The 12,139-nt window shown below is 49.2% G+C and overlaps 1 protein-coding gene across 1 annotated transcript in view; it reads left to right on the top strand.

The window, feature by feature from the left end:
* Positions 1-411: 411 nt before the first annotated feature.
* nphp4 (nephronophthisis 4) overlaps positions 412-12,139 on the top strand; it is a 100,115-nt gene continuing 88,387 nt past the window's right edge. Inside the window, exons 1-3 of the mRNA XM_030353241.1 lie at positions 412-440; positions 1,852-1,945; positions 4,809-4,870. Coding sequence (XP_030209101.1) covers positions 412-440; positions 1,852-1,945; positions 4,809-4,870 — 185 coding nt within the window. The remainder of the gene's footprint in view (positions 441-1,851; positions 1,946-4,808; positions 4,871-12,139) is intronic.

Here is a 12,139-nt window from a genome sequence, read left to right as displayed (position 1 = left end):
CTCCCTTTGGCCTTTGACAGAATTGATTCCATATTGTTCCTTCCGTCTCCCCCTTCTTGAACCCTATTCCAGTGAGTTCCCGTCAGGGCCCATAGCTGAGATCTTTTGTGCTCTTTATGGAGCGACCAATAACTAAAACCAAACAACTTGACAGCACCAAACACAGGTTATTGCCATCGCTGTTTGCTATTGGCTTGGATCAGTGCCCCGTAGCTACAAATGCAATAACCAGTATGTCACCAGAGACGGCTCTCCCCCTGCCGGGACTCTCTTATTGGCGCTACTCTGTTACATGGGAGGGGGTTTGCCAAACCTGCCAGAGCAGCAGTGAGGCATGGCACTCAGGCTGCAATGTAATCTAATTGTTTAATTTCCGCAGTTGCTTGAAGGAGCAGTCTAATGGATGTTGTAATGGCCATATCAAACTATGAGTGGCCAGGGTGGGCGTACCAACACACTAGTGATCCTCTTTGCATATGAGCACATGTATGGTAATTACATATGTGATTATGTGGGTGTTTTAACAAGGGAAAATGTTCTACTACTCAATTAGCTTATGATGCCAAACTTTAATTATTGTTTAGATAACAGATAGCATTACAATGCCGGCAGTTGGTTCGGCAGCTGTTTGTCACTGGCGTAAAAAACAACAACAACAGGACTACGACAGCAAAGATAATCTAAAGGTCCTAGCATACAGACACATAAATAGTTGAGTGTGTTTTTTCTCCTTCTTCTTCTTCCCTTCGATTGATCGTGGAGGAGCTATCTGGCTGGCGCCCGCCTTGGTGTTTATTCGGGAGAGATCGCAAAACAAATCTTAAGTGTTCTGCCTGTTGCACTCTCTCCAGGGAGGCTGTGAAAACTCATCCAAACAAAGAGACTCTTTGCCATACTGCTCACTGCTCCACCACCACCATCCGATTCCGCCAGCAACGGCACCATCCACCCCCCTCAACATCACTACCGACAACACCGTCATCATTACCTCCATCATCATTAACATCATCATCATCATTTAGCAAAACCAACTCCATCATCATTGTAATCGTCCTCACCCCCACCACCACATCCCCCTTCCATTCCTCCTTGTTTGTGAACATCTTAACAGCCGTGAAGGAGAGGAGGGTGGGTTCTTCTGGTTACCGTAGCTGAGTTTTCTGAACTCAGTGGTGCGAGGGACTAATTGAAGCTCCTTAGGGGTCATTCCAAGGCGTTGCCTTAGCAAGCACACAGTCTTTGGTTGTTTGGTTGTCAACTGATCAGTTGACTTGTACTTCTGCAAAAGATTAAAACCAAAACATGGCAATGACCCGCTGCTCTTTGATTGGACTTGTTTGAAATCCAATTTGTCCTAACTCTTGTTGTTTACCATTATTCGTTAATCTCCTGTCCTCCCTCTGTTGTTGTGCTGCCTCTTATCTCTCGCCCTCGCCCGTTTTCTCTCTCTCTCTCACTTTTTCTCTCTCTCGCTCCTTCTGTTTTTGGCTGTCTGCCCTGTAAATGCTCTCTTGCCTAGTTGATGCCCCTGCCCTCTCTCTCTCTCTCTCTCTCTCTCTCTCTCTGTCTCTGTCTGTCTCTGTCTCTGTCTCTGTCTCTGTCTCTCTCTCTCTCTATGTCTATGTCTATGTCTATGTCTATGTCTCTGTCTCTGTCTATGTCTCTGTCTCTGTCTCTGTCTCTGTCTCTGTCTCTCTCTCTCTCTCTCTCTTTTTCTGTCTCTCTGTACCTCAATTTATCTCGCACTTACAATGCACCTTATTCAGTGTGTGTGTGTGTGTGTGTGTGTGTGTGTGTGTGTCTCCTCAGCAAGGCGCTGGCATCCCTTCCCGCATCCCTGGGCCTCCGCAGTAGCCTGGAGCTCCAGCTGGCCAATCACAGCGCACTGGCCGTCGTCTTCCAGCTGGAGTACGTCTTCTCTGCTCCACTGGGCCGGGACAACACGGTGAGAGAAAGAGAGAGCGACTGAGAGGGGAGGGAGAGAGGGAGAGAGAGAGGGAGAGAGAGACGGAGTAGGAGAGGGGCTGGGACAACAAGGTGAGAGAGGGGGGAGGAAGAGAGAGAGGGAGAGAGAGAGAGAGAGGGGCCGGGACTCTCTCACCGTGTTGTCCCGGCCCGGGACAACACGGTGAGAGACAGAGAGAGGCAGAGATAGAGAGAGGTAGAGGGGTGGGGAGAGAGGGAGGGAGAGGGAGTGAGAGAGAGAGGGGCCGAGACAAAACGGTGAAGGAGAGAGAGGTAGAAGGGAGGGAGAGAGACGGAGAGAGAGAGAGAGGCCGGGACAACACGGTAAGAGAGAGAGAGAGAGGTAGAGGTAGAGAGAGGAAGGGAGGGAGAGGGGTAGGGAGGCGGGGAGAGAGAGCGGGCTTGGATAACGTGGTGAGAGAGAGACAGAAAGGGAGCGAGCGAAAGGTAGATTGGGAGGGACAGAGAAAGAGGGAGAGGGGGGATGGCTAGAAGCGGATGGAAAGGGAGGTTGGGGAGGAGGGAGAGGGAGACGTTGAGCAAGAAATGTAGAGTGGAAGAGAAAGAGAGAGATCGAGTGAGAGGCAGAGTGAGAGACGTAGAGGGAGAAGGGGAGAGAGGGAGGGAGAGAGACCACAAACTATGTGCAAAGTGTATCTAGCCAACATTCCACAATCATTTTGTAAGGTCATCTGTTTTAATCATATTTTGCACCCTAAAATGTCCTACACCTTGAGGAAAGCGGTGAATGGATTTTTCAGTTTAAAAAAAACAGAACAAAAAGGTGCTGAATGGCTGAAATTCCTCTTCTCGGGTGCAATCTCGCCAACATTCAGATGAGGTTCGGTGTGCTCGTATTTTTAAAGGAGTAAAGAAGATGGAGAGTGAAGATGAAGCGATAAACCTGTGATGATGTGCCTGTTATTACCTGGTGTACTCTAATGTGCATTCATGCATACAAATACATTGCTTTCCAGTATTGTTGTCATGTTTAAACGCCCACGTGCACATGATCATACACACTCACTTACTCACTCACTCACTCATTCACTCACTCACTCACTCACTCACTCACTCACTCACTCACTCACTCACTCACTCACTCACTCACTCACTCACTCACTCACTCACTCACTCACTCACTCACTCACTCACAAGTTATAATGGTGCACATGATCATACACACTCACTCACTCACTCACTCACTCATTCACTCACTCACTCACTCACTCACACACACACCCACATAAAGGCCCCATCTTCCATCTTCCTTCCAATTCACCGGGGCGAGATCTCTCCTCACCTCCTTGTAGATTACTCACGTGTCTCGTGATTCGGCGTTCCCCGAGGAAATTAAACCTGGGATCCTTGGCCTGGCCAACTCAAGCAAACAAGCAAACAAACAAACAAACAAACAGACAAACAATAGCAGAATGAGAAAAGGGTTCTGTTGTTGTTGCCGTTTGGATGTGGGAGGAATTTGATTGGGCAGAATGGTTGGACATGGAAGAACCTTTTGAAATTCTATCTCCGTGGAGACAGAGGTGGTTTAAACAGGATTGGCAGCTCGCTGATTAGCCGTCGTCGAGGTGATAGCGGGGGGGGGGGGGGGGGGCAACGCTTCCTGGGCCAACGTCTTTATTGAAACATCATTTTCAGGATCATAATCTCTCAGTGTTCACTTTACATTACAATACAATTATTTATCTGACACTTTTTATCTAAGATGACTTACAATGAGTATCTTCAACCTTGGAGCTGTAACCCAGAAATTGCAAGAATCACGCGCGTACATACGATTCATCAAACACGCAAACCGCCTCGAGTGGTTTCGTTTCCCTTCGTCCAGGCACGACAGCAGGATGTCTCGCTTGCGTGTCACATCGGCGTATAGACCACTCTGCCTCACGTGGTGGGTTTCATATTTATAATCATTGATTGCCATGCCTGTGCCTTCCATACAGTGTAGAAGGACAGGAGAGTGTGTTGAAAGAGGCAGAGAGACAGAGATCACATGTGGCATAGTACATGGCACGAACCCATTAAGTAAGTGTGTGCGTGTGCGTGCGTGTGTGTGCGTGTGTGTGTGTGTGTGTGTGTGGTTGTGTGTGTGTGCGCGCGCGTCAGCCCGTGTGTGTGGTTACAAATGTGTTCAAAATTGATCACCACCTGGACACACCGTACTCGCATGCATCTTGGATGTGTGCATTTCTAAGACCCTTCCACACAAATCCATAAAACATACAGTGCATTGCTAAGTTGGTTCCATACACATCCATAATACATGCATCGCTCAGTTGGTTCGATATACATCTATAATACATACATTGTCAAGCTGGTGGTATATACATTCATAAAACATCCAATGTTCGGTGTGCCGCCCTGGAGACTAGAGCAGCCGTCCCTCTCCCCACGCCCAGGGGAAGGCACTTAGGGGGCCCGGCGACGCGTCCAAGCCCATTTGAAGCAGCCCAGTCAGGGAAAGATCACCGTGATTATGTGCGTGGGTGAATCGGCAGCTCTTTATGCGTACCACGGGACCTGGAAGGCCAGCCCCCCCCTCCCCCGTAGTGTGTGTGTGTGTGTCTGTGTCTGTCTGTATGTGTGTGTGTCTGTGTGTGTGTGTGTGTGTCTGTGTGTGTGTGTGTGTGCACACTCTGGTACGTGCTCTCACATGTGTGTTTTTCCCCGCCTTGGCTAAGCAGATCACCAATTAAAAAAAAAGGCCTGAAAAAAAAGGAGAAAGGCGACAGCCCTCCACTGAGTCATGGCAGGGTATTTTCCACCGTGCATTTAGTTCATCTCCACAAGACGCCCCGTTCTCTTATCCCCGCGCGGCTTAGCGCCGCGTGCGCCGCTGTATCGGCACACAGTGTACTGAAGAGCTGACGGGGTTCTATAGGAGGTGATTAGGAACCATGGCAACCATGCGAGATACAAATATCTTTCAAATGCTAACTCTCTGTCTATCTCTCTGTCTCTGTCTGTCTATCTGTCTCTCTGTCTGTCTGACTGGCTTCACATCTGTCATTCTGTCCATTCATCTATCATTCTGTCTATACAGCTAATTTTCCATCTTTAGATATATCTATGTGGCTTGCTGTGTGTGTGTGTGCGTGTGTGTGTGTATCATTTCTATTTTTCAAAGAGTTTAGTGCTCTATGTCATTATGTAATGTGTGAGGAAGTGGGCCGCCTTATCAGCAAAGCTTCCCCTTTCTGTCTTATCACCTCTGCCTCATCTGCCACGACTCCCTGACGTTACCAAGCCAGAGGCAAAGCGGAGCGAATGCAGCTCAGCGTTGGATAGTGTTGTGTGTGTGCACCAATAGCTCTGATTCACTGCCACAACGCATTCCCAGCGCTAAACGTAAAGAGAAATGTGGCAGACGGCGCCCCCAGTTTGTGTGATTAATGTGTGCGGTATTATTTGCCGCAAATCGAGTTTTTCGAAATAACTGTCGTTTTTTTTAAGTGTTTGGAATTACAGATGGACTCGTTTTCATGATGCGAGGTTCACATTGTGGAGAGTGTGAGGCCTGAAAGCTTTCCAGTTAGCCCTCCGACTAACTGGAAAGATGGGCCCTGTTACCGGGCTTGTTAACACGATACAAACACGCTACAATCAGGAGTCCAGTTGTCATCTTGAAAAAATGGAATGGATTGTTTTGGATGCCAGCCAGCAAGGTTGCATTTTCAAGGGTATCAGTCCCTTTTGTTTGCTGAACTTCATTCACTTCAAGCTCTTTTTTATTGTAGCATCTGAAAGAAGCATTGGTGTAGTACGTTGGAGAGCATGTGCAATATTAATGAATGGCTCTCGGTTAATTCCAGTATTGGGGTATTCTTTGATACTTCAACTGTATTTTAGCTTCAAATAAGAAATGGATTTTCTAGTGTGAGTGAGGGTGTCTTTCAAGAGATTCAAATTCTCCCCCCAAAAAAGTGTGTGTTTGTGTGTGTGCGTGTGCGTGCGTGTGCGCACGTGTGCGTGTGTTCATGCCACGTCGGGCCATGGTATGCCTCAGGGTGGAAGGGTGCAGAGTGGGGACGCTATGGGACGACCTCGGAACGTTTTGTCCTTCCTCCTGAGGGGAAAGGGGGGGCAGAGAGAGCTCGAGAGCTACAGAAGCATCTCCCTCCCCGTCTAAAGGCTCCCCTGGCCAGCGAGAGCCTCGGGCACGCCCGGCCCGTTCCCCTACCCGTCTGTGGCCGTCGTTAGCATCAGGGGCTAACGGGCACGGTGCCAGGTAACCCTGCCGCTCAGGGTGGCAGCTGCGGGGCAGGGGGAGGCGGGGGAGGGATCTGAGGTGCAGGTTGTCTGAAGTGGGTCTGCGTCGAGCTTCCTGCCGCCGTGGGCCTGGAGCGCTGGCTGGGGGGCAAAGCCAGAAAGAAAGTAATTTAGTTGTAGTTTGTTCTGTCGGGATCTAACCTCGTTCCCCGCGCGCTCTCATCTCACCGAGGCACGCCCGGAGTGTGGCGGCTGCAAACCTCGGCAAGCGGGAGGGCGGGACTTTGGATTGACAGGTATTCATTTGAGTTGCGCGGGTTTAGCGGCGAGAGCGAGTGCGGCACTTCTGATGGAGGCATATCCGTCTCCGTTACATGATTTAGACATTGCTTGTCAAAACCTTTGTATGTTTGTTCCTTATCCGTGTCTTTGTTGTTGTTGTTGTTGTCTTGTGGTTATTCGTCTCGCTCAGGGGTCTGTTGGCGGGCGTGCACGTCACATGTGAAGTAAGAGGACTGAAATGCCGTCGCGGTAGACTGGGACACGACTCTGGATCGTCTCTCAGCCTAATCAGGATCCATAACACGGCTTCAGGCTGTGATTGCCTCCCTGTCTCTGTCCTCATCACTCACACTAAACCAATGAAGCCCTTCATCTCAATTTGTCACACACAAGACTCTCAAGAGTCACAATTCCGGTTTTTTTTTCTGAACTTATTTTAAAACCGGTTGCAGACATTCTCGTCGTCATTGTGGCGTTTATCTGCACTACTTAACCAGCTTGAGTTTAGTCGACAAGGGGTCTTAACTTAATTGAGGGAAGGACAGACCATTTGGTACACACCACCTACATTTTCCACATTACCTTTGTCCTTTTAGCATCAAAAATGGCTTTCTGAAGCGTCATGAAACTCTTGTTGTCTCTGGTATTTCCGTGGCCACTAGATGGGGCTGTGCTGCACATTTTAAGTGTAGCATTCCCTGTGTTCCGTCCTGTGCAGGCACACCAACAGCAGGCTTCTTTCCCTCTTTGTTTGATTTATCAGAATCATGACATTTAGTTTTGCTCTCCAAATTCTATTTCATAGCTCAGAGTCAATTGTCTCTGAGTGTTAACTGGCTATTACGGTTCTCATCTTTTGAAAGGTAACGACGACTTATTGTCACACATACAAAACATTAAGCATGGAGAAACCGGCATGATACGATAATAACTGGACCCCCTTTGGACCTTAATTGCTGCTGTTTCTGGCTTGCACTGGTCTGCAGCAAACTGGTCGCTCATCTCGTCTCCATGCATCATGGAGGCTGAGAGCATATACCGGAATGGTTTGGGTGACCGTAAATATTCAACTTTGCACTCGGAAAACTCCCTCTCTCACTCTCTCCATAGCTCTTTTTGTTCTCCCTCTCTTTTCTTCCTCCCTGCCTCTTCACTGGACTCATGGTTATTCAGCGCTATCTGAATAACTCATTGAGTACGTTCATTGGAGGACACCTGAACACTAAAATAGAAAATCTAACTGTCTGACTGACCAACCGAAGTGTGTTTGGAGAAAGGGTCTACCCCTGTTTGATTTGAAACACCCTTTCATTATTCATTTCCTACGTGCAGGTTTTTTTACTCCAGTAATACGTTGTATGAACTTAATTACAACAACCATCACAATACATTTTCCTTACCCAAATTCACCCAGGTTCTGTGAAGGAAGTATGCGTTTAATTTGTCTTCTAGGTACTTTCGCATTCCAAGAAACAAACGTGTCACGTCTTAGGGGGGGATTCAATCAGGTTTTTTTACCTCATGCTAACCAGTGAAGTGCCCCCTGGAGCTGAGAGGAAGGAAACCGCTGGAAAAGCTCCAGCACTGCTTCCTCCCCCTCCGCCTTGGCAGGGCAGCGGTGAGCTGCATAACAGCCCTAACGGAACGGTACGAACAGGGGCCGGCTTCATCCGGCTCCAACAGTCGGCAGGCTCCACACCTCACACCCTCTAATGAAACAAGAGAGCCTAGCGCCAGTTCCCCTTTCATCCAATCATACCCGGACCGTCCGCCGGCCCTGATGGACCTGCTACAGAAACACACGGGTCAGTGGCGAGGAGCTACGGGTGGGAGGACTGCCCGCCACCCACCCCCCCCCCACTCCACAATTGCAGCCTGTCAACGCCAATTTATCCCCGGTGTGACTCCCCAAGACATCCACGCCTGCCACTCCTGATCTCTGATCAGCGGCATCAAGAAACCGCCGCTATGATCCATCGTCACGGTGCTGCCCGGTGCTCGACGCGCCTCTGTCAATTGAGCCATGTAATGCGAGGCCTTATCGCCATAATGCAGGAGAATGACGCTTGTCATCATCTGTCACCTTGCACTAGCGCTGTAAATGCTGATCCCTTTGACGTAATGGAAATGGAATCGTGTCCAGGACCTAAGAGCAACGCATGAGAGTGACTGTCTCTGGGTGGTGGTTTGGGGGGGGGGGGGGGGGGGGGGGGTGTCACAGACATGGAAGAGGGGGAGGTTAGGCAGTCGATGGGATGGATAAAGGGGGGGACTCGGACATGGATGGCAGTGCCTGAGAGCATTGCTTCAGGGGCCCTTGACAGCCTTTTTTGTAAAGAGAGGTGCCTTAGCGGTAAATCATCCACTGTATGGTAATTAGCTTCAATTAGCACTTGAACATCAGGAAAAGTTGCAGACAAAGGTAGCTTAGACACACACACACACACACACACACACACACACACACTGTGAGTCCCTCTCTGTTTGAATTCAGCCGACACCAGAGCAGAGTTGCGGTAATGTGCATCGAGTATTTCAAGGTGTGCTCTGGATCCACATTTTTGTCCAGGCGTCATGAGGGCGCGCATGCACACCGGGGTTGAATTACAATGCAATGGTATCAAGGCAAATGCATATTCAAGCCATATCCCTTCAGGCGATTGCACGTGACTTTGATGCCTTGGATCAAGCAGTCACACTGTCCAAGTGGCTGTGTGCCTACCTGAGCACCCCTCTATCTATTGCTACCACTTATCCATTCATAGTGTATTTACACACCCTTATCTCACGTGATATAATCAGCCTCAGTATTAGCTTTGCAGGGCTCTTGACGCCAGGCCCCTGGGACATGGCGGCCATAGTTCAGCTCTTGCTGTTAGCCCATGCATGCAGTAATAGGCAACAAGAATCCCCTACATGCCGGGGGAATCCCCCCCCCCCGGCATATACAGTGGAATTAGTCCCGTTTCACGGTCCCATCCCCTCGGGAACGCAAACAACAAACAAGGCTTTAATTGAGGACGAGGTAGCCGACAGCAGGCCTCGGAGCTGAGCGCCGTTCGTCCCAGCCGGGCGGCGGGAAGGCGTCTCGGCTCGGTTGCCTCTTGACCCTTGACCCTTCGCAATTACCTCCGTCTCTCTACTCCGTCTCTCGCACCGTCGCCAGATGCTCTCCTTCTGGTGGTGTGGGCGTAGGGTTTATTTTTTTTCGCCCCACGATACAATGAAATATTTAGCGATGGCGCCGCTTTAATAATCTATCCATGCCTCATTCCACGATGTGAGAAGGCATCGCCGAGGGATCCAAGTCAAACTGCGTGCGGGGTAGACACCGATGACATGGCCCGCGGCAGACTTTATTAAAGCTGTACGTCTTGCTTCCCTGTGCCACGGAGACTGCCATTAGGATTTTAATTGGCTCCCAGTCACATACTCTGTTGTGTGGCTGTTGTTGTCTTTGCCCTCTGACTGCAATTACGTGTGATCATGTGTCTGCATGTGTTTGTTGCATGTGTGTGTGTGTGTGTGTGTGTGTGTGTGTGTGTGTGTGCGGTCATGGCTAAAATGATGTTTGCAGGATGCAGAAGCTCTTTGCAGCAGCACTCGCCCACATTCAAATGACCAATAAAGAACCAATAAAGGTGTCAACCTGCACCTACGTGCAACTCCCCTGTTCCCAGGTCCGTCGCCGGGCAACACTACAACAAGCCCTGGTCCAGAGGCATTAGGTCGCCCCCCCACCCACAGTTATATATTTGTTGGGGGGGGGGGGGGGGGCTGAGCTGAAATGTCACACAAATGTTAATTAAATGCTAATCAAACATCTTAAGCTTGGACATAATGTCATTGGGATTTGGGCAGTGATATATTTAGGTCACAGCTTTAAGGAGAAACCCCTCCCTTCCTTCTATTTTTACCCGAGGAAGAAGATGATGATGATGATGAGAAGGAGGAGCGTCGTGGGGCTGAGGCGTGGTAAAGCGACTCCCCCCAGAGATGCCTCGTCCCATGTCCCAATTAAAATGATTGCCAGCTCTCCCCCATCGAGAGGTGCCTCAATCTCCCTGTAGGATGGGCACAGAGTCAGTGTCACCCTGTCCCCCTGTCTGCCAGCACCCCCATCCCTCTTCACTCTCTGATCCTCCCTGGCAGACGACGAGAGGGGGGTGGGAGGGAGAGAGAGAGGGGGAGGGAGAGAGGGAGAGAGAGACGAAGAAGAAGGCGGCAGAGAGGTGGAGATGGTGGGAGGGTATTCAGAGAGAGGAAATTAGGGGAGAGGGTTGTGGTCAATAATGCTTGCTTGTTGCATGTGGCCTTGAAATGTTTTGACTGATATTGAGTTGCAGATTGGTGCATCAATTTAGATTTAGTTTTAAGCCAAATAACTAATCCTATGTTGCATAAACCAATCCTTTGGAGACCATCTCCACAGTGAAGCTGTTGATATGACAGAATGTTATTTACTGCATTCCACTGCGTCTTCCCGGCTTATCGTTATATTCTGGTCCATATTGAATTGAATATTGAGTTGATTTAGGTTCACTTTTTCTTGCTCAGGTGATGATTTTGAGTCGTTTCAGCCAACATAGCCCACTCATCCATTCTGATCTAACATATTAGCATGGCATCACACATTCCCTGATTGTTCACCTCTGGTTATGGTCACACAACTCAACGCAATCACCAGTAAGTGTCCTTCAAACCGTCACCTATCTAAGATCTACCTAATTGGAACACACAAAGGTCCCCTTTGAAGCTCCACAGAGGTCTGTGTGCACTGTAAACAGGCCCTTCCTCCATTTTGTTTTCGCTTCACCGCTTTCATCTGAACGTTTGTTTGCTGGAACAATGTTCTGCTTCACAAAGGAGGACCTGGTCACAACGACTGTGTGCATCTACCGTCTCTCCACGCAGCCGCAACCCAACGCTTAATTTTCAGTTAAAAGATCAAGATAAGCCGACAGCGTGGTATGAAAGGTTCACATTCAATCGGCCCGTGTAGGGCTATGGTGATCTTTCCATGGAGCTTGTCCTCAGGACTTATCATTTGGCATCTCCACACTGAGCCCTATTTGACCTTGGCTACTCCCGGTGGCAGGCCGGCCTCATTTGCGCTGCAGTTCTCTGTCTCTTTCTTCAGACGCTTCGGGTTCTGGTGCTCTTCAATGAGTGATCGTGATTCCTGTTCGGCTCACGTCCTCCAGGCCTGCTCGTTGCTGGGAGTGCGTGGTGCGATCACTGAGCTGGTGCCTGTCACAGCGGCCCGGCTGAGATAATGACTTGAAGCTCAACAGACTGCAGTAATGGTAATAACTGTCAGGCTTCGGCGCCCACCGACGCACACATCCCCCTAATTTAGGATTAATTCCCTCCGTTTTCCGTAGTCGCAGAAATCCACGCCTGTTCTTTTGGGTTTCGCAGTGGCAGTACTTTTTGCCTGTGGCAGTTTCGTCGAATTAAGGTTTTTGTCGAACTATTGGAAGAGTTCTCTTCATGTGTGATTCCTTGACCTCTTCATCACAACTTTCTTCTTTTACAAAATATACACCTTTCTTTTCTATTCCTACAGCTACCCTGCTCACTGGTATCTTATCTTTTTGAAAACTCAGTCATGTAGCATTGGAATGAAGAGCTTATCTGATATTGATTGTGTAATTATCGT

This window comes from Gadus morhua, chromosome 1, assembly GCF_902167405.1.
Source record: "Gadus morhua chromosome 1, gadMor3.0, whole genome shotgun sequence".
Taxonomy (NCBI): domain Eukaryota; kingdom Metazoa; phylum Chordata; class Actinopteri; order Gadiformes; family Gadidae; genus Gadus; species Gadus morhua.
The sequence above is the reverse complement of the archived record's forward strand: the minus strand, read 5'-3'. Positions and strand labels throughout refer to the sequence as shown.